This window comes from Rattus norvegicus, chromosome 19, assembly GCF_036323735.1.
Source record: "Rattus norvegicus strain BN/NHsdMcwi chromosome 19, GRCr8, whole genome shotgun sequence".
Taxonomy (NCBI): Eukaryota; Metazoa; Chordata; class Mammalia; order Rodentia; family Muridae; genus Rattus; species Rattus norvegicus.
The window spans coordinates 11,063,527-11,089,386 of record NC_086037.1 but is presented as its reverse complement, the minus strand read 5'-3'; the positions used below and the strand labels follow the sequence as shown (position 1 = coordinate 11,089,386).

Genomic DNA, 25,860 nt, shown 5'->3' with positions numbered 1-25,860 from the left:
TTAACCCTCAGCTAGTGGCACTAAGGACAAAGCCCAAGGTGGCTCAGGTACAACTCACCTCCCTCTATGCTCCACTGTGTCCCAAACTTGTGACCTCTTACCTCAGATACCAGTGGCAGAGCCCCACACCTTGCAAAGTACCCACATCCTGCCTTGTCTCCTCATCTACACAGCCACCTCAAGAATCTTCAGCACAGCCATGGGTTGGTGGCCAGCCACCCTGCCCAGCATCTCACGACCTTAGCTGCACGGATGTCTTGGGCAACACACACCTGCTTGCTTGATTGGCTTGTTTGTGTATCTGTTTGTTTGTGTTTAGAAGGTGAGAATTTTTGCAAAGTCTGAATTTGGGTGTTGGCTTTTTTTTTTTTTTTTTTTTTTTAATGAAACTGCACAGCTTCCTAGTAGAGTTGTAATTAGGAAATGCTGTGTTAGTCAGCAAGGCAGAATTGAAAAATAACCAGGCAGTGCTGGATGGAGTGCTCCCCCCTCCTTAGACATTTCAGTTTTGCCACACTGGGGGAGAGGGAGGTGTGAAGAGAGGAAAGATGTGTGCAGCTGAGCAGGACCGGGCGGAGGCTGTGCTCCTGCTCTATACAGAATTTAAAAGCAACGAGAGTCAGTGTGTGGGGTGCTCTTCCCATCAGTCAAACAAGAGGTGAGGTGAGGAGGGGGCAGTGAAGGAGGGGTTAGGAGGCCGGGCCAGGATAGGTAACTGCAGAGAGCCGTAAGATCGCCAGCATGCCAGGGCACCGGTGACAGCCTCGGCAACGCCTACACACTGAGCATGTACATGCCGGCGCTGTGCCAGGGACCCTGTTTCTGGATTTATCCCAGCCAACAGGCTCCATTTAATAGCCATATGTTTATCTTAGTGTGAATCCAAGGAATAATAATTGTGGCATCCTGAAAGGAAGGCCAGCGTATGGGCTTTAACTTGGTTAAAAGTGAGTTAGTTACGTGAAATGTATTGAGAACGTGAGGGTCTGCGGCATCTCACAGGAGCAGACCTTCTGACACAGGGACAGAGAGGTCTTGGGTGCTGGCAACACTCACCGTATCCACCCCTGTCATGGATTGAGTGACATATCCATGTGACACAGCGATAGCTGGCAGAGCCAGCACTGGGCTCTGCAGGCCAAGTGAGAGCCCACAGCCCTGGTAAACGTTCTCATCCTTGCTGTACAGGTGCCGTCCCCAGCCCTAGCATCCGCCTTCCCAGAGCTGCCGCTTCGGGGATTTTTTTTTTTTTTTTTTTTTGCTTATGACGCAAGCCATGCTCTGGGGAGTTGGGGCCTGAGCTGTGCTTCCTCTGAACCAGTGCACGGGATCCACTGAAAAGCCCTTTCAGAAGGAGCTGGCGTGATGCTGCATGTGACTGGCAGAGCTGTGGCTGCCAAGCATTGGCTGAGCACAACCCGAAGGGGCCTGTCCTTTCTGCCCTGGTCTCTGCGACACTTACTCCCTCTCTCTTGTCCCTGAATTACTTTCTATAATGAGCTATGGACTTGATACATCAAGTAACTTGGGGTTTTTTGAATGCCTCTTTCTATATGCTGTAACCTCCAAGCCGCACTGCACCTGACTTGTGTAGACCTGACACTGGGCACACTGTGCACAGGGCTGTAGCCGAGGGCCCCTCTCTGCCCAGAGCAGCAGGTGGGGAAAGGGCAGGATGGAAATCAGTTGGTACACAGGCCAGGTTTATGGCCCTGCTGGGGGAAATCAGCACAGATTACCTGAGGAGAGAGCATTCGCCCAAGCCCAGAAACCTTTCAGATGCCCATGCTTTATAATCGAGCAGGATGGGTCTAACCTGGGATTTACAAGCCCCCAAATGAAAATCGGGTGAGCATGAGTATACATGTGTACATGTGCCCACCCCATATGTGACTGCGTGTGTAGCTCCTGGGGGAAGGGTGAGGGAGGGGAAGTGGGGAGAGAGAGGGAGAGAGAGACAGAGAAAGAGAGACTAAGCTTTATGAGACTTAGGCCTTCCTCTCCTCCCAAAAGTGGCCACCTAAGTACGCACCTGGTGCCAGCCCAGCTCCTTTAGCTATCGGTACAGCACAGAGCAGCTGCTGCCCACCGACTGCCCCTCAGGCTCTACTGTCTTCAGTGGCTTCTGTTCCTTTAGGGCTCATAGCACCTAGAGAAGGTGGGGTCTCACAGTGGGAATGATGACATCTGGGGAGCCCCACAGTCTGCAGCAGAGTTGGGATGGAAATCTAAGACCACCTACCTCCAGCTCCCTCACAGTGTGTTGACAAATGAGGTATCTCAGGAACACGATGACTCGGATCGAACAAAAACTCAGACAACAGAACAGAAAGGAATTAAGGTTGGGAAACTTGTCTGCTGTGCCTGTGTGACCACAATTATTCTCATCCTCAAAATGGGTTGATGCCTTTGAGCTTGTCCCTGAAAAGTAAGGGAGAACTTGGAACTTGGTTTTGCGGGTGGTAGTGTCCTTGAAGCCCCCGACATGGGGTGCTAAGGTAGGTGGATTACCCGAGCCCAGGAGCTCGAGACCACCAGCCTTTTCTGTAGCCCCCTTCAGAGATGCCAACTGAACCAATAACAAGAGGAATTTTTCTTAAATATGATTTTACAAGTGAGTTTGACTTGTCTCCTGCTGATTTCAGTGTTGTAGCAAAGCACAGTTCTAGTTTTAGGCCCCAGTTCCCTGACATACTAGTGTTGCCCTGCCTTCTCCCAACCGGCCAGTCTCACCTCTCTCCAGCCAGTGCAAGGCCCGAACCCCTTGGGTTCCCAAGTGCTCTATCCACTGTTAGCCCAGATTGTGTGAGAACAACTGACTTGGCAGACAAGGAACAGAGCAAGAGCTCAGTGGTCCAGACAGCAGAGCTGGGGCCCACACTGGAGCACTACACCGGATCTGATTCTGCCTTTGTTGCACCATTCCCTCGGCCTCAGCCTTGACAGACTTCCATGAGCATATACCAGTGACAGCTTTCTAGTGAGGATTCAGCCCCATCCTCTGGGCCCTTTGTTCTCCTGGACCTTGGTCTCAGTGCCCTGGGGATAAGATGGGTAGAAATGGGGCTCTCTGTATTGACACAGTAAGCACTTAGAGCAGAATCTGGGAATTGTGTGCAGTGTGTTGGAAGAGGGGAGACGGATAGTTAATGTTTTTAGTTGTTGGACACTGTTGTTTTGAGGAGTTATTTTTAGCCAGACCCCAGCTGCATTTGCTTTGCTGTCTTTCCTTCCATGTAGAATACAGCTAAGCTATGGTGTTGTTTACTAAGATTTGGCAGGAAAGTTGTAGGTGTGCGTAATTTGTAAGGCAGTGGCTATCGTAGTGAATTTTCTTTTTAATTAAAAAGAATGATATTTTCTTAGAGTTATTCAAAACATCAACAAAACAGCCACATCCTTCTTTTTAAAAACAGAGTGATCTTCAGTTAACAGAATAATTATTCCATATAAGCTATATCAAAGACAAGTGAGGACAGAAAGAACGACTGGCCCATAGATAAGTAAGTAATCAGTGCTGTGCAGCACCAGAAGTCCCCGTAACAGTTCACAGCCCAGACTGTACCACACAAGGTCAGCGCCATTGGCAACACTGCCTGGGCAGGGCTGGCAGCCCCTTTGGTGGTGCGTTTACAGACAAAGAAGCACTGTGCAGTTTTAAAACATCTCACTCCAACTATTTTCTTTAAATGGAGTTATGTACACAGTGGGTTGAATGCTTTGTAGATAAGAAAAACTAGAACCGACGTACTCATCGTCTTCCTCCTCACCCTCTTCTTCCTGCTCTTTGCAGGCGTGGCAGCCCCGCTCCCCCTTTCCCCTGCCGCAGACTCCCTTTTCATCCAGAGGCAGCAGTACCCCTCCTATAATTTTTCTTGCGCTTAGCCACCATCTTCTCCTAAGGCCGCTTGTCCTCTGCGGCCATGTCATCCCACGTCTCTCCCGTTCCTCCACAGGACTGGTGGCTAAGCAGAGCTGTTTCCCTCTGATCTGGGGTGATGCCTGGAAGAGAAGGCAAGAGAAGGCCTCTTAGACATGTGGGGACCTCGAGGGGCTTTTGTTTTGGTTTTGTTCCCCTTTGGGAGGGATCTTGGCTTTCATTTCTCTTTCATTACAAGCTTCCTCAGTCTTCCCCAAGTCTTCAGCTTCCTTAGTCTTCCACTGGAATGCTTCCTGGGGAATGCTGAGAAGCTCACTGGAGCGGCCCGTGCTAGTTCCTGTGTCCCCTGGGCAGGTTTGCACAAAGCGCGTGGATGGTGACCTTTTCTGCCTCTCAGCTTCATAGGGTAGTTTTGCCCACTTTGTTGTTTTTCCTCGGGGAGCCACAGGATCAACCATTGCCTATCTGGCTCTCACTGGCCCCTGCAGCATCTCTATGGAGCTCTATGCTATACCTATAGTGAAGCCTTACTATGAGGGACCAGCGTGTTGAGTACCTGGTTTCACTAATTCATTGAGAACTCCCAGACCCGCTATGCTGGTCCCCACCTATGCGTAAAGATGCAGTGTAATGGCGAAAGGCTTGATTTCCAAACCAGGCACTGCTCAGAGTTGACGGCTCACATGGACGTATGACTAGGAAGTCGTGAGACCCTGAGAGCCCCCAACCTTGGGTCCTACCAGTGGGTAGCCTCACATTGTCTCCCTCCAGCTCCATGACTCCCCTGCGGTGTTCTGTTTTCAAGGACTCTGTACCTTCCCGGGTTTGCTGGATCCCTGTGTAGTTCAGGCATTAGCTTTTTCCTGAAGAATCTCTACCACCTCTTCCTCCTTCTCCCCCAGCTCCTCGTGGATCTGAGCTTGTTCCTACCTACATTCCTCTGAGTTCCACCGGCTAAAATACCAGTGTCCCAGAACCTCGAGCCAAGTAACTCCTTCCTGTGTCTCAGCTTCCCAACCTGTATGAGGAAATGCAGGCAGCATCCTTTCTTTCTTTCTTCCTTCCTTCCTTCTTTTCTTTCTTTCTTTCTTTCTGAGAAATTTTAAATTTTGTGTTTTATATGTATGGGTGTTTTGCCTGCCTTCTCTTCTCTGTGACTCACGGTGCCCTGAATGTAGGGATTGTGTACTGGGTGTAACTCTGAAGGTGCTTTGGACACAACTGGCCCCTGACCCCTTGGCTGTCCCAGGAACTTCTGTGGCCTGGGATGGAACTTCTATGGCCAGTCAGGATGAAGTCAGTTGATAGGGGCTGCCAAGAGTCCCAGGTAGCCTGCCATGGCTATTATGTGATTTCACCTTGCTTTCAGTGGGCCAGCTCTAGCCATGGCTCCAGTACACTACATCAGGAAGAGGCAAACTCTGCCTTCTTCGTCCTTTCAAGGCTGACACACAGAAACCCATCCACCAACCAATTCTGAGATTCCGAGCCCAATGAGATGTCAGAGGAAAGCTAGGTGTTGAAGGAGATGAGAGGCATTTGCTGAACCAGGCTCCACCAGTGTCCACCCTCGCAGAGTGTCACAGGTACGCCTGAGGAACCACCCCTAGTCATTTTCTGAGTGACAGATCCTAAGGAGGAGAAGAGAGAAGCAATCTGCAGGTTGCCATCTTGTCTTAGTGACAGTATCCTTTGCCTTACAGAAGCTTTGCAATTTTATGAAGTCCCATTTGTCGATTCTTGATCTTAGAGCATAAGCAAGTCTACAGATTCAATGCAATCCCCATCAAAATTCCAACTTTAGAGCAATAGTGATAAAAATGGTATGGTATTGGTACAGAGACAGGCAGGTAGTGGGATAGAATTGAAGACCCAGAAATGAACCCACACACCTATGGTCACTTGATCTTTGACAAAGGAGCTAAAACCATCTAGTGGAAAAAAGATAGCATTTTCAACAAATGATGCTGGTTCAACTGGAGGTCAGCACGCAGAAGAATGCAAATCTATCCATTCTTATTGCCCTGTACAAAGCTCAAGTCCAAGTGGATCAAGGACCTCCACATCAAACCAGATACACTCAAACTAATAGAAGAAAATGTGGGGAAGAGTCTCGATCACATGGGCACTGGGGAAAATTTCCTGAACAGAACACCAATGGCTTATCCTCTAATATTGCTGATGCCAAGAAGTACACGCTGACAGGAGCCTAATATAGCTGTCTCCTGAGAGGCTCAGCCAGAGCATGACAAACACAGAGGCGAATGCTAGCAGCAAACCATTAAACTGAGAATGGGGTCCCCATTGGAGCAGTTAGAGAAAGGATTGAAGGAACTTAAGGGGCTTGCAACCCCATAAGAACAAGAATATCAACCAACCAGAGCTCTCAGGGACTAAATCACCATCCAAAGAGTGCACATGGACAGACCCAACTACATATGTAGCAGAGGATGGCCTTGTTGGACACCAGAGGGAAGAGAAGCCCTTGGTCCTGCCAAGGCTGGATCCCTCAGTTTAGGGAATGTCAGGGCAGGGAGGTGGGAAGGGATGAATGATTGGGTGGGAGAAAGGAAATAACATTTGAAATGTAAATTAAAAAATTATCCAATTTTTAAAAGGGGGTGGAGCTTGAGTGTGAGTCCAGATGGCGAAGCCTCTGGAGCAGGGAGCTCCTCGGACACTCAGCCACCTAAAGCACTTGCACAGGGGTAACGTCAAAATGGCGGGAGACATTAACCTCAGAGATGCTCCAAAATGACTAAATTCAGAGCGGCCTGCTGTGGCTTCTGCTCTCCCTCTGACCCTCCCACTACGCCCTCCTTGAGAGTTGCTGTTTAATATTAAGCTTCTCCTCTGTGTCTTCTCTGCCTGAGTGGATTAGGCCTCAAGCTGAAGAAGCTATGGCCTCTGTCTAGGGCAGCTCCTTCATTCCATAGACTTGTGATAGGAATCCAAAGTTTCCTAAGCCAGGGTTCAGTGTTTTTCAACCTTTCTTTACCAAATGTACTCAGTTAGTGTTTATTTATCACTTACTATGTGCCTGGCTTATTGGATACAAGAGGGCGCCTGCATGGGCGTTCTGGTGGAGGGAATAGACTGTAGAAACAAACCACAGAGGGTAGAGGCCACACTCAGCGCCACCTCAACAGAGAGGAACAGGTTCGCAGCCCAGACATTCGTGAGCCCCTGTGTGGAATCTCTTTAATTCTCGGTGGCTTTGCCTAGAGTTTTAGAGGTCCAAGGTCTCTGCTGAATGCCCATCTCCTCTCAGGGCAGGTGAAGACCTGGGGCTACCCAGGCAAGCAGCTCATGGGCCCTTCTTCAAACCGCTTCTCCTATAGTGTTGTTGAGCCCTACATAACACTGTCACCAGTGAACATCGTCCCCTTGTCCCAAACAATGGTTACCCTAGATGATTGAATTTGACATAGAGCTTAACTTTCGAGGGATCTGGCTATCAGATCCTGAGGGGAGAGGGAGCCCCTCCAGATTAATTACACAATTAGGCCCAAAAATCATTTTATAGGTTTCTCTGGGGAAGGACAGATACAGGCAAACACTTTACACTTTCCTGCTCACGTCCTGTCTGTAGTCTTCATTTGCAGTATTCCAATCCAGATAACTTAGGAGGGATACTAAAGGCTCTGAAATTTAGATAGGGAAGCCAGAACTGGCCTCGAGGCAGACTGTCCTGTGCTGTCCGTGACTCACTTCTGTGGTGTCCCGTGCCACCCACTTCAGACTCACCACAAGCCGATGACCTGCTGTGCCCACACATGCAGGCTGCGCCCATGTAGCTGTGCCTCTGTATCAGCCACACATAGCTGCCAAGGGAAGATACTCCCATCTCTGCTGGAACCCAGCATCCTTCTCCACATACTCTTGAGGTATCAGAACATCCAGGAGTCCAAGAGTCCCAGTTCTGTTTACCAGTGACATCAGCTCCCACCCCACCTCACCCCACCCCCTGCCCCCAGCTTATCTGCTATTCTGGGTTTCCTGTTGTGGAGAACACAGACCTTGAGAATGAATTCTGGGCAGTTCCTCCTCTGCCTTCTCAATCCTACCTCCAGCTCGCCCTGCCACTGCCTGGCCCACTAAGGACAAAGTGCTGGCATTTGTCTGAGCTCATGGCCTGGAACATTCTACAAGTCCTACCTCATAACTGAAACCAACAGTGAGAACAGCAGAAGTGGGCCCTACCCTCACAGAGCGTACCAGCTCTCTAGAAAGAGAGTCAGCAAGGAGACAGGACTGTTTACATGCCGTGATGGTTCATTTAAAGAAACAAAAAGCATGCTGAGATGTCTGCTGTGGATAGTCTGGGGAGTGGGTGGGTCCAGAGGAATCCAGGATTCCCTTCTCTTCTGAGTCCTGTTTAGTCTAAGACAACGAAGAAGAAGAGTTGACTCTTAGCCTGGAGATGTGCGAAGAGCCAAGTCCAGGAGCTCTGTCTGTGGCAGTGGCTGGAATTGGCATAAGGGCCCTGTGCAAAGCCTGCAGACGGGAGCGGGGGTTGAATAGTGACTATGAGAGGGGGTTGGGTAGTGACTATGGGCCGACACGGGAGATGAGATCCAGAGTCTGCCTGGTCTGTGGATAGAGTACAGGATGACACCACAGCCCAGGGAAGGATCTCAGGAGCTGTGTGGGTCTTCAGTTTGTGCAAGTCCTACAAGTTGGGAACTTGAATGACTGGCATTTATTGTCTCATACATAGTACTGGAGGTCACCATGACAGCAGGCCTGGTTCTTCTGGCACCTTCGTCCATGAGCTGTAGATGACTGTCTGGTGCCTGTGTTTTCACAGTCTTCCTTCTCTGTGCATCTATGTCTTAATCTCTTACAAGATGAGGACCTTCCTTCACAGTCTCAGCTAGAGCACCTCTTTAAAGATGGAGTCCCACAGTACAGTTGTATTGTGCATTTGTGGGGATGGGCATCACCGCATAGGAATTTTAGGAACACCCGATTCAGCTTCTAGCAGGTCCTCCCTAATCTCCCATGGCAGATGAGGTAGAGAAATGCCCATGACACCTCAGGAAGCCGTAGGAGACCAGCCTCAATACCAGCTGCTCCCTCTTTGTTGAAAGGGATGATTAACAAAGAAAGTGACTGTCCTGTATGTAAGGCGAGTGGGCTGGGGAGGGAGAGGGCACCCGGCCCCAGCTACCCCAGCTTCTTCCCTTCCCACCCATGGCCTGGCCCTATGTCCGAGAAATGCCTAGAGTGTGTGCTGAATTAGGTAGTAACCTCCCCAACCCTCCAACTGGGTTTCTGCCACCATAACTGAAGATAAAAATAGCTACAAGGAAGAAAAGGCCTTCAGGAAATTACCTTAAAATTCAGAAAGCATGAAACCAGGTGCCATCTAATTAAGATGACATTTTAAAATGGGGGAGGGGAGGGAGGCCTGGGTGGTATTTTAAATTGCAAGTTGATTGTACAACCTCTCTAATTCTGGTTCTGAGCAAAGTTTCCAACTGGAACAGAAAACAGGACTTCAAAGACACTGCCTACCACTGGCCTTGCAAACCGGGTAAAAAGAGCAGCATGGGGCCCAGAGCACAATGTGGCTTACAGTCTGGGTAAAGGCTAGGGACTGTGGGGAGCTGCAGCCCTATGCAGGGGGTGTGGGGGGACCTGCTGGGAGTCAGTGGGGCCACTACTGGGAGGAGAGCTAATCAAAACATAGCCTCATCTTTGAAGCAACAGCATTTTTGCAGGCGAGGCCACTTTGGGGTTACCACTGGACACAGCTCCAGCCTGGGTTGGCCCCAGGCTGGTGGCCTACCCAGTCTGCCCCTGGTCCTTGTATGTAGTATTGGGAGACATTGCTCTTGAAGGACTTGCTCCTGGTGACCTCTCAGGGTATAGAAGACCTGCTGCCTTCTCCCAGAATTCTGGGGATTCTAGTTTCTCTACCAGTGTATAGAGATATGGTAGGGGGTAGAGGGCAGGGGGATATGAGTGGCCATTTGCCTTAGAGGACTCCTGAACATCCTCTCTTGTCCACCGTAGTGTATTGCGTGGAAACACTCAGGGCAGCCGGTTCTGCTGTTATTACCATTATTGCTTCTCACACGGCTAACCCTGGTGTACATCACACACACACACACACACACACACACACACACACACACACACACACACACACACACACACATAGACCCTGGGTTCCTACAGACACCCTGAAAAGAGCATATGCACGAAAAGCACCAGTTTTACAGCTGAGGAAGAAGTCACGCGCAGTCATGCGCAATCACAGGGACTTGCCCAGGCTCTCCCTGGGCAAGATCAGATCCTAGAATTGTCCACAAGTTTTTGGAAAATACTCTTTCTGCTCCTTCTGCTTGGTCTGCTCACCCATCTGACTCCTGACACCTCTGAGGTATCTATCCCTTCATCCCCCTCAATTGCCCTCTTACCCTACCCTAGGAGAGGAAGCAGTGTGAGTGACAAGGGAGACAAGTGAGTGACAAGGGCAAGGACAACAGTGCGGGAAGAAGGAGTGAGCTGCTCTCAGATTGCAGCCCAGGACCTGGGATTGTTCCTGGTGCCCCGGATCAAGCTGGGTACTGGGGCAGTGCTCCCTAATGTAATGGAATCAGGTGCTTTTAGTAAGGTGGATGAACATGCGGTTACATGCGGTTTTTATGTCAAGTTATTTTAATGCCCTGGAGATCAGTGGTTGAATGGTTGCCTGGCATGGGCCAGGCTCCAGGCTCAATCCTTAACACCGCTACCCCCGAAAAGCTCTGCATAGATTTTATAGGTTATACTACATTTCCTTTTGTTTGAAGTATATTTAAATAGAAGAACATTTAATGGCAGATAGTAAGTAAATTATAGCTAGAATGGTGTAAATGCAGTAGAAATGTAACAGGTGTTTCTTGCATGCCTACTGTGTGTCATGGAGTGAGTGTTCAGTGTAGAACATGACCTTTCTTACTGCATGCCTACTGTGTGTCATGGAGTGAGTGTTCAGTGTAGAACATGACCTTTCTTACTGCATGCCTACTGTGTGTCATGGAGTGAGTGTTCAGTGTAGAACATGACCTTTCTTACTGCATGCCTACTGTGTGTCATGGAGTGAGTGTTCAGTGTAGAACATGACCTTTCTTACTGCATGCCTACTGTGTGTCATGGAGTGAGTGTTCAGTGTAGAACATGACCTTTCTTACTGCATGCCTACTGTGTGTCATGGAGTGAGTGTTCAGTGTAGAACATGACCTTTCTTACTGCATGCCTACTGTGTGTCATGGAGTGAGTGTTCAGTGTAGAACATGACCTTTCTTACTGCATGCCTACTGTGTGTCATGGAGTGAGTGTTCAGTGTAGAACATGACCTTTCTTACTGCATGCCTACTGTGTGTCATGGAGTGAGTGTTCAGTGTAGAACATGACCTTTCTTACTACTGTGTGTCATGGGGCGTTCGGTGTTCCTTGGGGCATGGTGCAGATAGTTTGAGATTCCAGAAACCTTATCTTTCTCTTCCCCAGTTGACATGCTGTTTTGTCTGTTTCTCTTTGAAGCAATAGAGATTGTGTGCAAAACCTGTAGTCTAAGCAGAGGCAGAGCACCATGCAGGGGGGAGAAGCAAGGGACAGAAGAATGTAGTGGATAGAAATATTAGTGAAGATGCCAGGGTTAGAGCACCCTGGATAGATCCTGCCCAGAGGGGTCTGGGATAGGCAGGCTCCCATCCACCCCTACCTGGCCTCCTCCACCAGGCCTGGGAAGACAGACAGACAGACCACAGTGGGAACAGTGCTGCATGTGGACGCTGGTGTAGTCTCTGGAGCCAAGGGTTGGGCTGCAGACCCCTATTGGCCAAGTGAAATTAGGAAGTCTTGTACCTTACTGCACAGAGGAGAAGGGCAACAGGAATGCCAGTGGAGTGATAGAAGAGAGAACCAAAAGGACTTGGAGAGTAGAACCAGAGCCCTTGTGGCATCTGGTGGCCTATTGTGTGGCCTTACAGTTAGTCACATGGGTGAATGCCAGCTTGAGCCAAGGCCTTTCTCCCCAAAGTGGGAAGGGCACACCACTGCAGCTCTGGTGCTCCTGGGGCACCAAACTTCTCTAGGGAAGCAGAGAGCCATCATCCTTCCCTCCAGGTTCTTCACCCAATGTCTATGGCAGGGAGAATCAGTATGAGAAGGACCAAGTGGGAAAGGAAGCAGTCAGCCTCATTCCAGACTCCAGAAAGTTTTCAGGCCAGTGACATCCATGATGAAACAGCTCTACGCACCTGCCCCTGGGCTGGCCTAGACATTCAGGGTGCTGCCCATCCCTCCTTCCTCCTGGCCACTGTGGCCCCTGGATACTTTCTTAGCTTCCTAGTCTCCCAGGCTTCTTCCTCTGGGAAGGCATCAAGAGCCAGGGACTGGGCATCCAACCCTGGCACCTCCTACCTCACCCAGGGCAGTGGGCTGGGACCTGTGTCTGACCTAGCTGGTCCTCAGCCACAGCTGGCTCTTTACCTCACCTGTGTTGTAGCTGATAGGACTATTTGTCATCCTTGCTTTTTACACCTGTCACCACCCCACCTGCCTCAGGTAAACACTGCTGGAGTCAACATACTAACCCTGGGTCCCCAGGGTAGGCACTACCCAGGCCCTCTAGGAGCTCTAATCTCTTAAGGCAGAGCTGAGGAGAGCAGTGGTGACAGCAAGAGAGTCTCCCGGGTGCCAGCTTTTCCTGCAAAAGACCTGTCCAGAGGGAACTGGATGAGGCAGGCTCGCATCCATCCTCCTCTCCTGGGACATGGCCACACCTCCTCCCCCAGGCCTGGAAAGACAGACAGACAGACCACAGTGGGAAGCAGTGCTGCATGTGGACGCTGGTGTTGGCCAAGGGTTGGGCTCCCTACTGGCCAAGTGACATCCAAGTCTTAGAAACTACATCAGCGTCTCTGATAATAAAGCCAAAGAGAGGCAGCATTTGCCGCCTTTAAAGGCATGGAGCCACAGGCTGGGGAGAGAGCTCCATCTCTACAAGCACGAATCCTGAGATCAGCTCAACCAGTGAGCTTCCGGCTCCCTGAGAGACCCTGTCTCCAAAGAATAAGGTAGAAATCGTTGAGGAAAACTCTCAGGAGACATCTGGCATCCATGTGCACCTGCCCAAGACTCCCCAAGTGCTGGCTGTAGCTTACAGCCCTCCTCCCAACCATGAGACTATCCACCACACCCCAGCAGATGGACGCTTCAGCAGCCTCACTTTGTATAGCTGACTGGAGGTCCTGGAAGACCTTCTTCTACTCAGAGCCCCTTGAGGCACATGTCGCCAGTCTGTAAGATGGGATTGGGCCAGAAGAACAGAGTCACAAGTGTGTAGAGGCAGGGTCCAAGTCGAGAACACATCTCACTCCTTCAGCCCTTCATGTTGAGTCTCAGGCAGGTGCTTCTACACCCGTAACACCTGAGACCCTGACACCCTGACATGGAGCGAAGGAAGGGCCCAGGCAGGGAGCCTGCACCAGACCATGGGGTCCTGCTAGAATTAAAACTAAAATAGTGTTCTGCTGTCACTGTAGCTATTTTTATGGGTGCCTTCTATTTAGACTGCTTTATACAGATTCTCCGTTTTCCATAGGAATATGGCATTTATAAAGTACAAAGATGTGTATAAGAAAACTAGTATTAGTCACCGGCTGACGCAGGGCTTGAGCAGAAGCTACGAGGGGGCTGGGGAAAGAACAGCCTGCTCTACTAGTTTTCAAACATATTTAATCTGCACTTGTGTGTGTTAGCTTTTATATGTAATTGCAATAGAGGTTAGAAATAGGAAATTGGAGAGATGGCTCAGAGGTTAAGAGCACCGACTGCTCTTCCAGAGGTCCTGAGTTCGATTCCCAGCTCTCACAATCATCTGTAACTCCAGTTCAAGAGATCCAGTATCCCCTTCGGACCTTCACAGGCACCAGGCATGCACATGGTGCATAGACATAGATGCAGGCAAAACACACTTACATGTTGAAGGAGGAAGAAGAGGAGGAGGAAGAAAGAAGTAGTTGTTAGAATGAAGAAAGTTTTAAGTATCCCTTCATTTAAAAATACTAGTAATTACTGGGCATAGTGGCTGCCGCCTGCTTAGGACCTGGAAGTGAGAGGTTCACTTGAGCCGGGGGGGTGAGGTTCGTGACCAGCTTAGGCAGATAGTTAGGTGCCGAGGCTGGGGAGTGACTGTGGTGAAATGTACGGCCAGGCCTCGGTTTTACTTCAGAACTACAAAGAAATAAATATGATAAACTCATCGCCTGCTGATATGAATAACACTTCATAAAATTCTCCTCTATTTTCCAATATTACTTTTAAAATGAAGAATTCCATAGCTTATTATCTTCAGAGATCTCTTTAAAATCTTGCCTGGCAGAAGATAGCTCAGTCTGATGGGATTTTGTGCTTGATCTAATGTGTTATTTTGGCTATAAAATATTGGGTCCTTCACATAGATATATAGTTTTAAAAAGGAAGAGATACTTTTTAATCTTTTTCAGAAAATTATTCTTTAAAACTCCCCAGAATATGAAGCAACTTGTGTGTACATGCTGTTGCTGCTGCTGCTGTTAGAACTGAACCCGAGGTGGGGAAAGCTCTCCCATTAAAGCACACCCTAACCCACTCTTCACTCTGATACAGGGTCTTACTGGCTTGTCCAGATCCTCCTACTCCAACCCTCTTCTTCCTTTTTCTTTTAACATTTATTTATTTATTATTTATTGAAAGTGTGTATGTGTGTCTCTATGTGTGTGTGTGTGTCTATGTGTCTGTATGTCTGTAGTGTGTAACATGTGGAGGTCACTGGACAACTTTTAGAAGTTGATTTCTCCTTGTAACAAGTGGGTCCCAGGGATCAAACTCACATCATCGGCTTAGCAGCACGAGCTTTACCCACTGAGCCACCTCACCAGTCCAGCAGAGAAGTTCCTGACCACTCTGATGAATGGAGCAGAAACTGGGTCTGGAAGGGTGTCTGAATGATCTGGAGAGTGGTACCAACCTGCCAAACTGCCAGCCTCACATCCTGCCTCTGCCTGCCCCATCGTGTGTGTGGAGTCCCAGAATCCATCCTCTCTCTTCCCTAATTGGGTTGCTAATATCTGCTGGCGAGGCCGCCCTAATTAAACCATTCATCTCTGTTACTCTGTATTCTGAGGATATGAGGTTGGCCATTATCACTTTTCTTCCTCTTTGACCAAACTCTCTGTGGATAATCTGAATCTGCTCTCGTTCATTTCTTAGAAACTCTGTCTATCCGATTCGTGTTCTTTTGTCCTTCTTAAAACACTGGGCTCAGAAGAGAGGACACAGAGGGTGGGTGGAGGCAGCATGAATTTGAGATTTTCTATCTCGTTCTCCAAAGCTGATTTGTGAGCGGTTGGAGCTGGCTTGGTGCCTCAGCTGCTCAGAGTGGGTCTGTACCCACCCCAGAGAGCAGAACATCAAGGGGAGAACTGGAGCTAGACAAATTGGCCCACAGGGTAGATGGTTGGAGCTTTGAGTGTACGGTAACATTAGTTACTGTGCTTGGAACCTGTAGCAGCTGGGTGACAAACACCGTCGCCCATGAAGGTTGAACCATCTCCTACTGTTGCTAAAACACAGGGCCTTCATCCTGCATTTGATGATCTCGTCCTGCCCTACCCCACTCGACCCTGCACTTCGTCTTGCCTCCACCAAGTCCCTTGTGAGCCCAGGCCTATCTGTGTGCCAGAGGGACATCCATAGGTTGCTTCGGCTCCAGGTCCCATCCTTGACCCCAAGTCCCTTTGATACCTAGAAAAAGCGCAGGGCTGTGTGGAAGACCAGCAGGCTTAAAGGGCAGGGGTGCTGTCTTAACTGGAGAGAAGGCAAGCTGTAAACTGCCAAGCTCTCAGCTTTGCTTCAGGGTCTTTGGAGGGAATCAGGACAGTCCTCTCCCCCAAAGTAGATGGTGGACACACAGCCCCACAACCCCAGAGACCCTGTGAGCTGACAACATGCTGTAGGTAGAGGTATTGACAGGGCCTTAAGCTCAAAGGTGAGAGGCTCCAAGCACATCTAGTCCCAGTCACCAAGTACCTGGTATACCCCAGTTACTGCCACTGCCAACGAAGTGCCTTCATGTCTGAAATGGATGTTGGTGGGAGCAGGGACCAGGAGAACAGACTCTGCTGGAGATGTGAGGGAGCAGGGCTACTGCTTCCCCTCGAAGTGCGGCGTTCTAACGCTCAAGTGTAGAGCAGAAGGCTCTCTGCGAGTGAAAGAAACATGGTTGTTTTCTCACAGGTTCAGGCCTCAGTCAGGTGTGGCTGGCAGTTTTCAGAATGCCACCCACACCGCTCTCTGCCTGCTGGGGCTGCAGTGCCTCAGTGGGTTCTCAGCATCTGAGGTCTCTGACCTTTGCCCCAGAGCTGCTAGTCAGTATCCAGTGACATAGCCCTGGCTCACTGGGCCAGGCCCTGCCAGGCCGTGCCTGGCACCCTGTTCCTCTTGTTGGCCTGTGCTCTACTGCCCTCTGGTGGTGATGGAGACAACTGCAGCGCATGGGGCAAGGTGGGGCCGTGAAGGCCTTTGCTGCAGCTGGAGAGCTAGGGGGTAGGAGGGGACGCACGCCCATGCTCACACTTCCATTTCATTTCACTCGGCCTCAAAGATTGGAGATGGAGGAAAACTCTGAGCGATCCAAAGCAGCTACTCAGATGGAAGGGGTTATTATTGTAATTACTATGATTATTGTTATCAAGATTATCATGCCTGCCTGGAAAGTCTTGTACAAAGCAGGCTTATTTATGTCAGCTTGTTGTTTGTGTCTGAGGCGCCATCTTTGCTCATAATAACTAGCATTTGCGGGGCTCTTTCACACCACAGAGCTGTCACATCGTCAGCCCGGCTCATCTGCACAAATGGCCTTCTTTCTCCCCGGGTGCCAGTGGGGGAGCAGAAGCCTTAGGTGGGTATGGGGTCTGTCTAAGGCCACTGGGAATCAGGCACAGGGCCAGGACTTGGACCTGGGCCACCGACTGAAGATGCCTGTCCCTCTTCCACTTTCGCACCTCCGCTCTTGAGAGGACCTGGGTCTTTTGTGATCCTCTGGCTTTCAGATTCTTTGCTGCCCATTCTTCTAGAAAAGCCTACATTGCGCTCAGGAACATGGAAGGGTTTAGAAAACCCAAGTCCTAAGAGGTACAGTTTGCCCACATGCCTTCAAACAATGAATGTATCTGGCACCTTGTAAGCTCCTGCAGCGTGGGATGCTGGGGCAGAAGATATGTGGCCAGAGTTGACCTCACTTGGCCATCACTAATGCCCGCCCTGGGAATAGCACAGTACAGACAGGCATCACTACATCTCTGAGACATCGGTGCAGAAATCAGCACAGAAGCTGCCTGTGGCCCAACAAGTGGGAGCCGATATGCTCAGTGGACAGGCCCTCACTGACTCTCCCCCAGTGGGTTTAGCTCTAGAGACCTGCTGTAGACAACTCTGGAACAACAAGCTCCCCAGGTACCAGTGGGCTGTCCCACTGGCTGGCCTGACATAAGGTCTGAGTACCGCTTGCAATGCACGCTCAGGATCTGCCCTGCAGCACTTGGTCTGCTATGTGCCTCCAGTTCAAGGGCCTCACTACCCTGATACCAGCCTGAACGTTCTCCGCTCCCCAGCAAGGGCATAAGGCAGCCTGCTTCTGGGAAACTAGGCCCAGCTGCGCGCGCACACACACACACACACACACACACACACACACACACACACCCAGCATCTCCCTGCCATTATGCACGGGTCTACACAAGGAGTCATCTAGAGCCCCGAGGTCCTCCAAAGTGATTCTTGTCTACACTGAGTTCTATCAATCCATTTGTATGTCTACATTAGGAGTGAGAGCCATTTAAGCAGACAGGCTATACTATTTAAAACAGTCAGAATAGCCACGCTGTTTCTCTGTCATTGACGTAATTAAAAAAAAAAAAAGGTTTCTTGCTGGTGACTTCTAGAGGCCACATCTTCTCCCAGCCTCCGGATCCTAAATCTATACGAGCAGTGCTTGACTACTGATGTTCAGACCTGCAGTTCCAGCCGTCCCCAGAGAAGGGTCCTGACCTCCCAGGCCCTGCTCACCACTGCATGCCCACAGCAACTCGAGAGGTGAGAAAGTGCATGCCCATCCGCCGGGGAGAGGCTAGCACAGCTGATGGCCGCCCTACACTGTGTGTTTTGTTGTTGTGTGATGACCCTATGGGAAAACAAGGATGTGAATCCAGGCATTGGCTTTATTCAACATTGATCTATCGCTGTCTTGGCTGTGTCTTCATCAGTGACCACTCCACACGCCTGCAGGCTTTGGGATTCCTTATTGATAGTTTCAACAAATATCCTAGGGGCTGGTTGAGATACTGTGGTTGGTTGTAAGCTTAACTTGACAAATTGGCGCACCCCAAACTGTACATGGGCCAATAGAATTATCTAGAACATGTGTGTCTGCCCCCAAATCAGAAGATAATGTCAGCCCCATCCACACTCAGACTGGCTCAAGGAAGGGCGTGTCTTCCTCCTGGGAAGCCAGGGTTCTGCTGACAGCAGACAAGAGTGGAAATGCTGGAGATGGAGAGAGCAGCACCCAGCAGAAAGGGCCTGACCAGCAGCAGAGGAAGTGGTCTGGCTCCTGCTAGAGGCTGGTCCTTGCTGCATCCGGCCAAGGCAGGATCCCATGGCATGCTCTCTATGGGTGGTAGCTCCAGAAGGGTCCACTCATAATCTCACGAGGTCAGGCCTGGTGTCTTCATCTTCTCGGGCAGCTGTAACTTCAGCCACCACAGACTGGATAACTTCATGCAGCAGAAATGTCTCACAATCCTGGAGGCTGGAAGGGCCAAGGTCAAGATGCTGGCAGATTTCTCAGTCTGTGAGAACCACTTCCTGATCCAGACACTCTTCTTGCTCTATCCTTGTTCCACATGATGGAGGGGTGAGGGTCTCTCTCTTAGGTGTCCTAGAAGGACATTAATCCCAATCATGAAGACTGTCCTCATAAGCCAGCCATATCTGCATAGTGATTCCTATACCATCATCCTGGGGGCTGAGATTTCACCAGAGGAGTTTGGGAGTACTGCAGCACCTCATGGGTCTACCCCAAAGGCAGGCCTGTGCTTTGCAGACCTTAATTTCTCTGGGCATAGCACATCTCTTCACACCTGACCAGCAGGAGGGCACAGTGCTGGGAAGCCATATTGGGAAGGCACTGGAATGTAAGCTGCACCCCTGGCTTAGGAGGAGGCCCGGACAAGAAGACTGTGGTTGGGGTGAGCCCCATTCCCTGGGCCTGAGGGCAGTCGTGCAAAGGAACGGGGTGGACTCCCCTGCTAGTTGCTCGGTGCCCACACAGGCTTCCGGGAATGTCAGTGAAGCTCCCCTTGCCCCCTAGCTGTACCTGACATGAGTCCTGAGCTGTCAGCTATAGCATGATACACGCTAGGGCCAAGTCTGACACTAAAATGCCAAAGAGCCTTCGTCACATCAGACTGCTGTGCAGCAGCTGTCTACAGGGCACTGTGAGCTCCAGGACACATGAGAGGTCACAAGGTCACCCTGCCAGAACACACACATCCAGCAACAGCCACATGGTGGAGAAGGGATAGTCAAGGTAGGCGTGGCCAGAGCAAAAGTACCCTGCACAATGGAGCCCCTGATGGGGATTGACAGCCTGATCAGCCAATGGGAGGAAAGGACTGTGTGGCCAGGGCCCATCAGTGGGGCTAGTGGAGAGTGAAGACAAGCAGGTCAGTGTGCTTAGTGGGACATGATGATGCTTTCAGAGGAACAATGGGGACTATTGAAAGAGCATAAACTCGTCATAACAGCTCTTGTAACCATCAGGTTTGGCTGTGGATGCTCTGAACACAGTGTTGAAATAGGACAGAAATGTTTTAAAATTAAAAACTAAGCAGTTGAAATCATGTTAGCACAGCTTGCATGCAGCTGTCAGGACCTGGGTTGTTTTCAGACCACTGTCCCACCTGTCCTACATGATGACGCCGCCCGCTGCTGGAGCTCCAGCCGCCACATCTTAAGTTCTGAGCACTAGGAAAGAAAAGGTTGGGGGTGGGGGTGGGGTAGGCATTCTGCCACTGAGCTGTTTCCTCGGCCTTGTAGATAATATCGTTATTTTACTTAAAAATTTATTCATTCATTCATTCATTCATTTATTCATTCATTTATTCATTTATTATTTTGTGAACAAAGAAGAGAAAGACTTAGCATGTCTGTGGATATCAGAGAACAAAGTGTAAGAGTCTCCTTCCACAATGTGGTTGAGTCCCAAGGATCAAACTCAGGTCATAGGGACGGGACCTTTACCCACAGAACCATTTTTATCGGCCCTGGATCTTTTCTTTAAATGGTACCTCCTTGTTCTGCTTGAGCCTGCTTCTGTTGGGGAATTTGCTGAGTGATCACCCTAACCACTTGAATCATTAAGATGGGCACCCTTTTAGTTGTGCATTGTGCATTGTGCATAGTTGCATTGTGCCCAGATAAAACTTGGGGGTTCTGCTGGGCAGTGGTGGTGCACACCTTTAGTCCCAGCACTGGGGAGACAGAGGCAGGCAGACCTGAAGTCTGAAACGAGCCTGCTCTACAGAGAGAGTTCCAGTAGCCAAGAGTACACAAAGAAACTTTGTCTCAAAAAGAAACAAACGAAAACAGGGATTCTTTATCTAATGAAGAAGGGAGTCTCAGTGTTAGGACACTAGTGATCTCTGGCTATACCCAGGCTGCAGAGAGCAAGACTGAGGCCACAGGAAGTTGGTGAGGACATGGAAAGAATGGGAGCAGCTGTCCGTGGCCTCTGGCTTCTCTGCCAGGTGGGTAGCACAAGAAGTAACGTCTCAGCTAGAGGAGATGGAAAGGGACCAGGGACAGATGGGCTAGCATGGGCTCCTCCCTCTCAGCTCTCTTGGGGAGGAGGGAGAAGTCTGGACCCATGAGCTGTATGTGGAAGACCCCGGGACAACTCCTACCACAGCTGCAGGCTACAGGCAGGACTTTGAGGGCAGAAAGCATAAAGCTCCACACACTCCACACCCCACATTTAGGGACAAAACGGCCTTAGGGGGCTCACAGTCTATCTTCGCACAGCCTCTGTGAACCAACCCCCACATCCTCTGTGTGGATGTGACATAGCTCGGTCACTCAGACTGGAGAATGATTCTGACCACCAGAAGCCTTGCCTGACCTGCCCCATGAACCCCTGAGTCCTGCCCTGTTCTAAATCTGTCAGTGCACTGAACTGACAGGCTCCTAGGGGGATGGGAGTTGAGGAACTTGGGAACTCTAGCTAGGTCCACTGGCTGCCCCCACAGGTCTAAGACTGACCCAGAGATTTCAGAGATGCCCTAAGGGCAGCCAGGCCAGGCGGAGCACTTGTCCCTGAGTCACAGGTCCCGAAGCTGTTTTTAGCTTCAGGTGGAAGCTGCTTCCCCTTCTCCACCCACCTCTCCTTGAATCATTCTGGCTGCCTGGGGCACCAAACATCCAGACTCACCCACTTTCCAGAATGACCCTAGGAAACCAGGCTGCCTTAGAGAACCCTTCTCCCCCAAACCAAAAAAAAAAAAAAATCAGGTGAGGTGGCTTAGCCACCTAGGTGTTTAGAACACTGTCCTCAAAGCGCTGTATCGTGGTTAGCGTGATGGGCATGGCCTTTCAGTTTCCTGCCAGGAGTCACTTCCTTCCTGGAGCAGGCAGGGGGAACACAGCTGTAAGCTTTCTCATAAACCTTAGTCAATAGCCAGGCTCCAACAAAGAGCCACTAGTCAGACAGCAGAACTCCAAAGAAATCTTCAAGCCACAGAATCCCCACTCAGCCTTTCCACAGGACCTTCTGTTTGCCACAGACCCTCCAGGTGTTGAGCTGTTTCCTTTGTCTCTCCCACCCCAGAGGATGCAAAGGACTTGTACACCACCCACTTACTTCCCAAACTAGCTAGCCACACAGTGTATCTACTGGTTTTGAAAGGGCTCAAAGCAGAGTTATGCAGGCAAAACTATGGAAAGGCATGATGTTGGACACTGTCTCCCAGCCCAGGCTACCCCTTTAGCCTCCGTTCTGACCCTGTGCTACTCTTCTGTCTGTCCTCTAGGGACGTGTATTGTTAACCCAGGATTTTTCAAATGAAGCAAGCTTACAAGGGTGTGTCCCTAACATCTGTGTCTCCCAACCTGTGATAAAGCCTCTAAAAATACAACCTTGAGAAAGAAACAGAGAAGGAATGTCACTGGGTCCCTGAACCTCTCTGTAGTCCTAACACCCATAGGTGCTATGTTGCCAAGTGCCACAGCCAACAGGTGGAACAGCCGTCCCCTAAACTCAGCTACTTGGCTCAGAGACCTGCTGTGGGTTCTGCTCTGTGTATGTATCCCAAGTCCACTGCTGGGATGAATGGAAGCCCAGGCACATTCAGGGTGATGCAGAGGCCCACACCAACCAGCAGAAGCAGGCAAAACGCATCCTATTGGAATCCACACACTGCCACCCCGTGTCATACTGTGAGCCAAGGGAAGTCCTGTTATCTGAATTTCCCTCTGTTGGAAGAATTCAAATGAGGCATCCAGAGCATAGCACAGAAGCTACAATGAGGGCTGGAGAGATGGCTCAGCAGTTAGCAGCACCAGCTTTTCTCCCAGGGACCCTGATGCCCTCTTCTGGCCTCCGCAGGCACACATATGGTACACAGATACGCATTCAGGCACCCATACACATAAAATAATCACCTTTAGAAGGAAAGTAGGTTTCATTACAGAGTAAAGAGAAGTACTCTGAAAGAGTGCGAGTGGACAGTGGCCACCAGAAGGCACTGCTGTACCAGCCCACATTTCAGATATGCTTTATCCTGCTCCTGATGTCTCTGGAACTGACTGCCTCCCCTGAAAGGCATTGTCCTGCCTTTCCAGATGGTGTTAACAGACCCACTTGAATCAACTCTAAAGGGAGGAGACAGTAGTCTTTGTTCTTTACCACAAAGTCTCCCTAAGTAGGAATCTTACAAGATTTGATCCCCATCTACCCTTCTCCCATACCTGTCTCTCTCTGAGACAGTCTTGAAGTGTGGTCCTGACTGGTTGGGGAGCACCTACCTGCCTCACAAGTACTGAGCTTGTAGGTAGGGAGGTGTCTGTTGTTATCCCAGCAATGCAGAGGGCAGGTCTCCTCCGCCTAGGGCCCACAGTTCAGCTCAGATCCCATTCTCCTGACCAGGGCTCAAGGTCTCAGTTGCAGTCCCTGGTTTTACAAGCTTCTGGTAAGGAAAGACCATCCCGAATGATCTTCAAGCCTGCTAATTCCTCCCTGTCTAACTGACACTGTAGCCACAGGTTTGGGAAGCAGGAAGTGTATTCTGCCCAAGGGGAGCAGGGCACAGGGAATGGACAGAAATCAAAGAAGTGTCCGATCATACTGTTGCCATAGTTCAGGTGGTTGTGAGGGTCTGAGCGAACAGTGTGTGTGCACAGCTGTCCTTGGGCGATCAGTGTGTATGCACGGCTGTCCTTGGGCGATCAGTGTGTGTGCATGGCTGTCCTTGCTAAGCTGTGCAGAGCTGCTCGTGTGCACAGCAGTGGCAGCAGTGCAGCCCTGTGGCTCCCAAGAGCCTTTGAGACAGTAGTGTTCCTGCGCTTGTTCTGAATTCTTGTCACCTCTGAAAATGAGTGAGCCCTGCTTGTTCCGTAGCTGTGGAATGGGCTTGAAGAGCCCGTGAACTACCCAGGAGTTTCCCTGCAGCCGTCAAGACTCTTGGCGGCTCTCACTCACTCACATGCCTTAAGCATTCAGCTGTGCCCCTCAGACAAGGAGCAGGAGGAAGGGGCGAGCTTGGGTGCCACTGATCATCTCTTTTCCTGCTCCTGGATTACATAGCAGGCCTGACGGCCACAGAAAACTGAGTACAAATGGAAAAAATTACATTCTAAACTAGGCATGGTGGCACACACATGGAATCTTATCCTGAGCTGAGGTAGGAAAATTATGAGTTCAAGGCCAGCTTGTACTAACATAACAAAGCGCAAATAAAACATGTAAGGGCCTGAGTTCTTGTGATTCAGTCAGTATTGACATGAGTTTTAAATGTCTGTGAAAAGCTTCATATACCTGTAAAGAGTAACTCCACCCAGGTCCAGTCCCTCGGAGTTCTCAAATAACCAGACCCTTTCCCAGGTAGAGACAAGATCCAGGGACTCGCTCCCTCCGAGAAGAAAACAGGAAATTATAACTCTAGACTAAGAAGACAGGCTTTAAAATGTTGTTCCCCACCCAAGGGGAAAATAAATCCTGTACAAAAGCCTCGTTTCCAGGTGGAAGTAGAGGTGTTTTAGGGAAGAGAAAGGTGGAGAACTGACCGTGGAGTTTATGACTGTAGAGCAGGGGTTCTCGGCCTTCCTAACGCTGCAGACCAAACGCGCCCGATCTCGTCTGCAATACAGTTCCTCATGCTGTGGGGATCCCAACCATAAACTTGTTTCCACTGCTCCTTCATAACTGTGGTTCTGCTGACTGTCGTGCATTGTAATGTAAATACCTGTGCTTTTAATGGTCTTAGGCAACTCCCATGAAAGGGTCTTTTAACCCCCACAAAGGGGTCCAAGACCCACCAGTTGAGAATCTCTTTTCTAGAACTTTCTTGAGGCAATGGCTTTGGAGGAAAGTGAGGCCCAAGGCCCTGGGCTCCCAGAACCACTCACAGCTCCTGAGCGTGCAGGCCCTGTATGGTGTCTTGGCGAGGCAGAGATTGTACTGGAAGCCTCACCGATGTGTCCGTCTGTCCTTGCAGGCAGACTCCAAGATGGTGTGTGACGTGGTGAGTCGCATGGAGGACACTGAACCATTCTCTGCAGAACTGCTTTCTGCCATGATGCGACTCTGGGGCGACTCGGGGATCCAGGAGTGCTTCAACCGATCTCGGGAGTATCAGCTCAACGACTCTGCCAAATAGTAAGTGCGCACGCGCAAGCCGGAGGCTGGAGGAGGACGCAGGCGCAGGGATGGAGGCTGAGAGACTGGTGAGAGGGGAAAGGTTCTGACTTCAGGGAGTGATATCAGTGAGGGGCGAGGGCTTCACTTCCTGTGTCTAGGATGAGAAAGAGGTCAGGGAAGGGAGAAAGCCAAAAGACAACCACACAGGAAGTTTCTAGAGGACAGGAACCTGGGCACCACCTATGATGGGTAAATATGTTGGCCCATGGGAAGTGGCACCATTAGGAGGTGTGGCCTTGTTGGAGTAAGTGTCACTGTGTAGGTGGGCTTTGAGGTCTCCCAGTGTTCAAGCTCCACCCAGTACCGAGAACCTCCTCCTGGCTGACTTCAAATCAAGATGTGGAACTCTCAGCAATTCCAATACCATGTCTGCTTGCACACTGCCATGCTTCCTGCTATGACGGTAATGGCCAAACCTTTGAACCTGTGAGCCAGCCCTAATTAAATGTCTTTTATAAGAGTTGCCTTGGTCATGATGCCTCCAGCAATAAAACTCAACTAAGACCCCATAGAGGAGGGTCCAGACTAGCAGGTAGGGTGTCTATCTTCTAAGAAGCCCCAGGCCGTAAGTGTGAACTAGAAGAGGCAAGTGTGAATAAAGCACCTTCATCCCAGCACTCAGGGAATAGAAGCAGGCGGATCTTTGTGAACCAAGGGCCAACCTGGTCCACAGAGAATTCCAGGTCAGCTAGGGCTAAATAGACGAATCCTGTCTCAAACAATCAAAACACATACACGAGAAATAACAACAAAAATATACAGGCAGAAAGCCATGCAGACAGTGCCTGTCTTCTGTTTCTAAGAAAGCGATAGACTTGGGGCTAAGCTCTAGCTTGAATACTTGCTTAGCGAATGCTGGATCCTGGAAAGTATTTAGCACCACAAAAATAAATTTCTGAAATGTGTGTGAAAATGTTATAAGGAATCCATTACTTTATGTGTTTCTTACAAATTTTTTTTTTATTTGCTT

The 25,860-nt window shown here is 50.0% G+C and overlaps 1 protein-coding gene and 1 long non-coding RNA gene across 6 annotated transcripts in view; one reads left to right on the top strand and one right to left on the bottom strand.

Annotated features, from left to right (window-relative positions):
• The window catches only part of Gnao1 (G protein subunit alpha o1), a 157,650-nt gene that overhangs the window by 109,051 nt on the left and 22,739 nt on the right, over positions 1–25,860 (top strand). For all 3 annotated transcript variants that reach the window (NM_017327.3, NM_001414910.1, NM_001414909.1), the window contains exon 4: positions 24,688–24,848. In NM_017327.3, the coding sequence (NP_059023.1) occupies positions 24,688–24,848 (161 nt within the window). The remainder of the gene's footprint in view (positions 1–24,687; positions 24,849–25,860) is intronic.
• LOC134483691 (uncharacterized) lies at positions 360–24,802 on the bottom strand. Of its 3 annotated transcripts, none has more exons than XR_010060576.1 (2): positions 7,628–11,702; positions 360–4,002 (listed from the first exon to the last, which is right to left on the bottom strand). It is a non-coding gene; the product is annotated as an uncharacterized LOC134483691 (long non-coding RNA). The 3 variants fall into 3 exon arrangements; XR_010060574.1 differs by having other exon boundaries at positions 7,900–11,702; XR_010060575.1 differs by lacking the exon at positions 7,628–11,702 and adding an exon at positions 24,664–24,802 and having other exon boundaries at positions 3,319–4,002.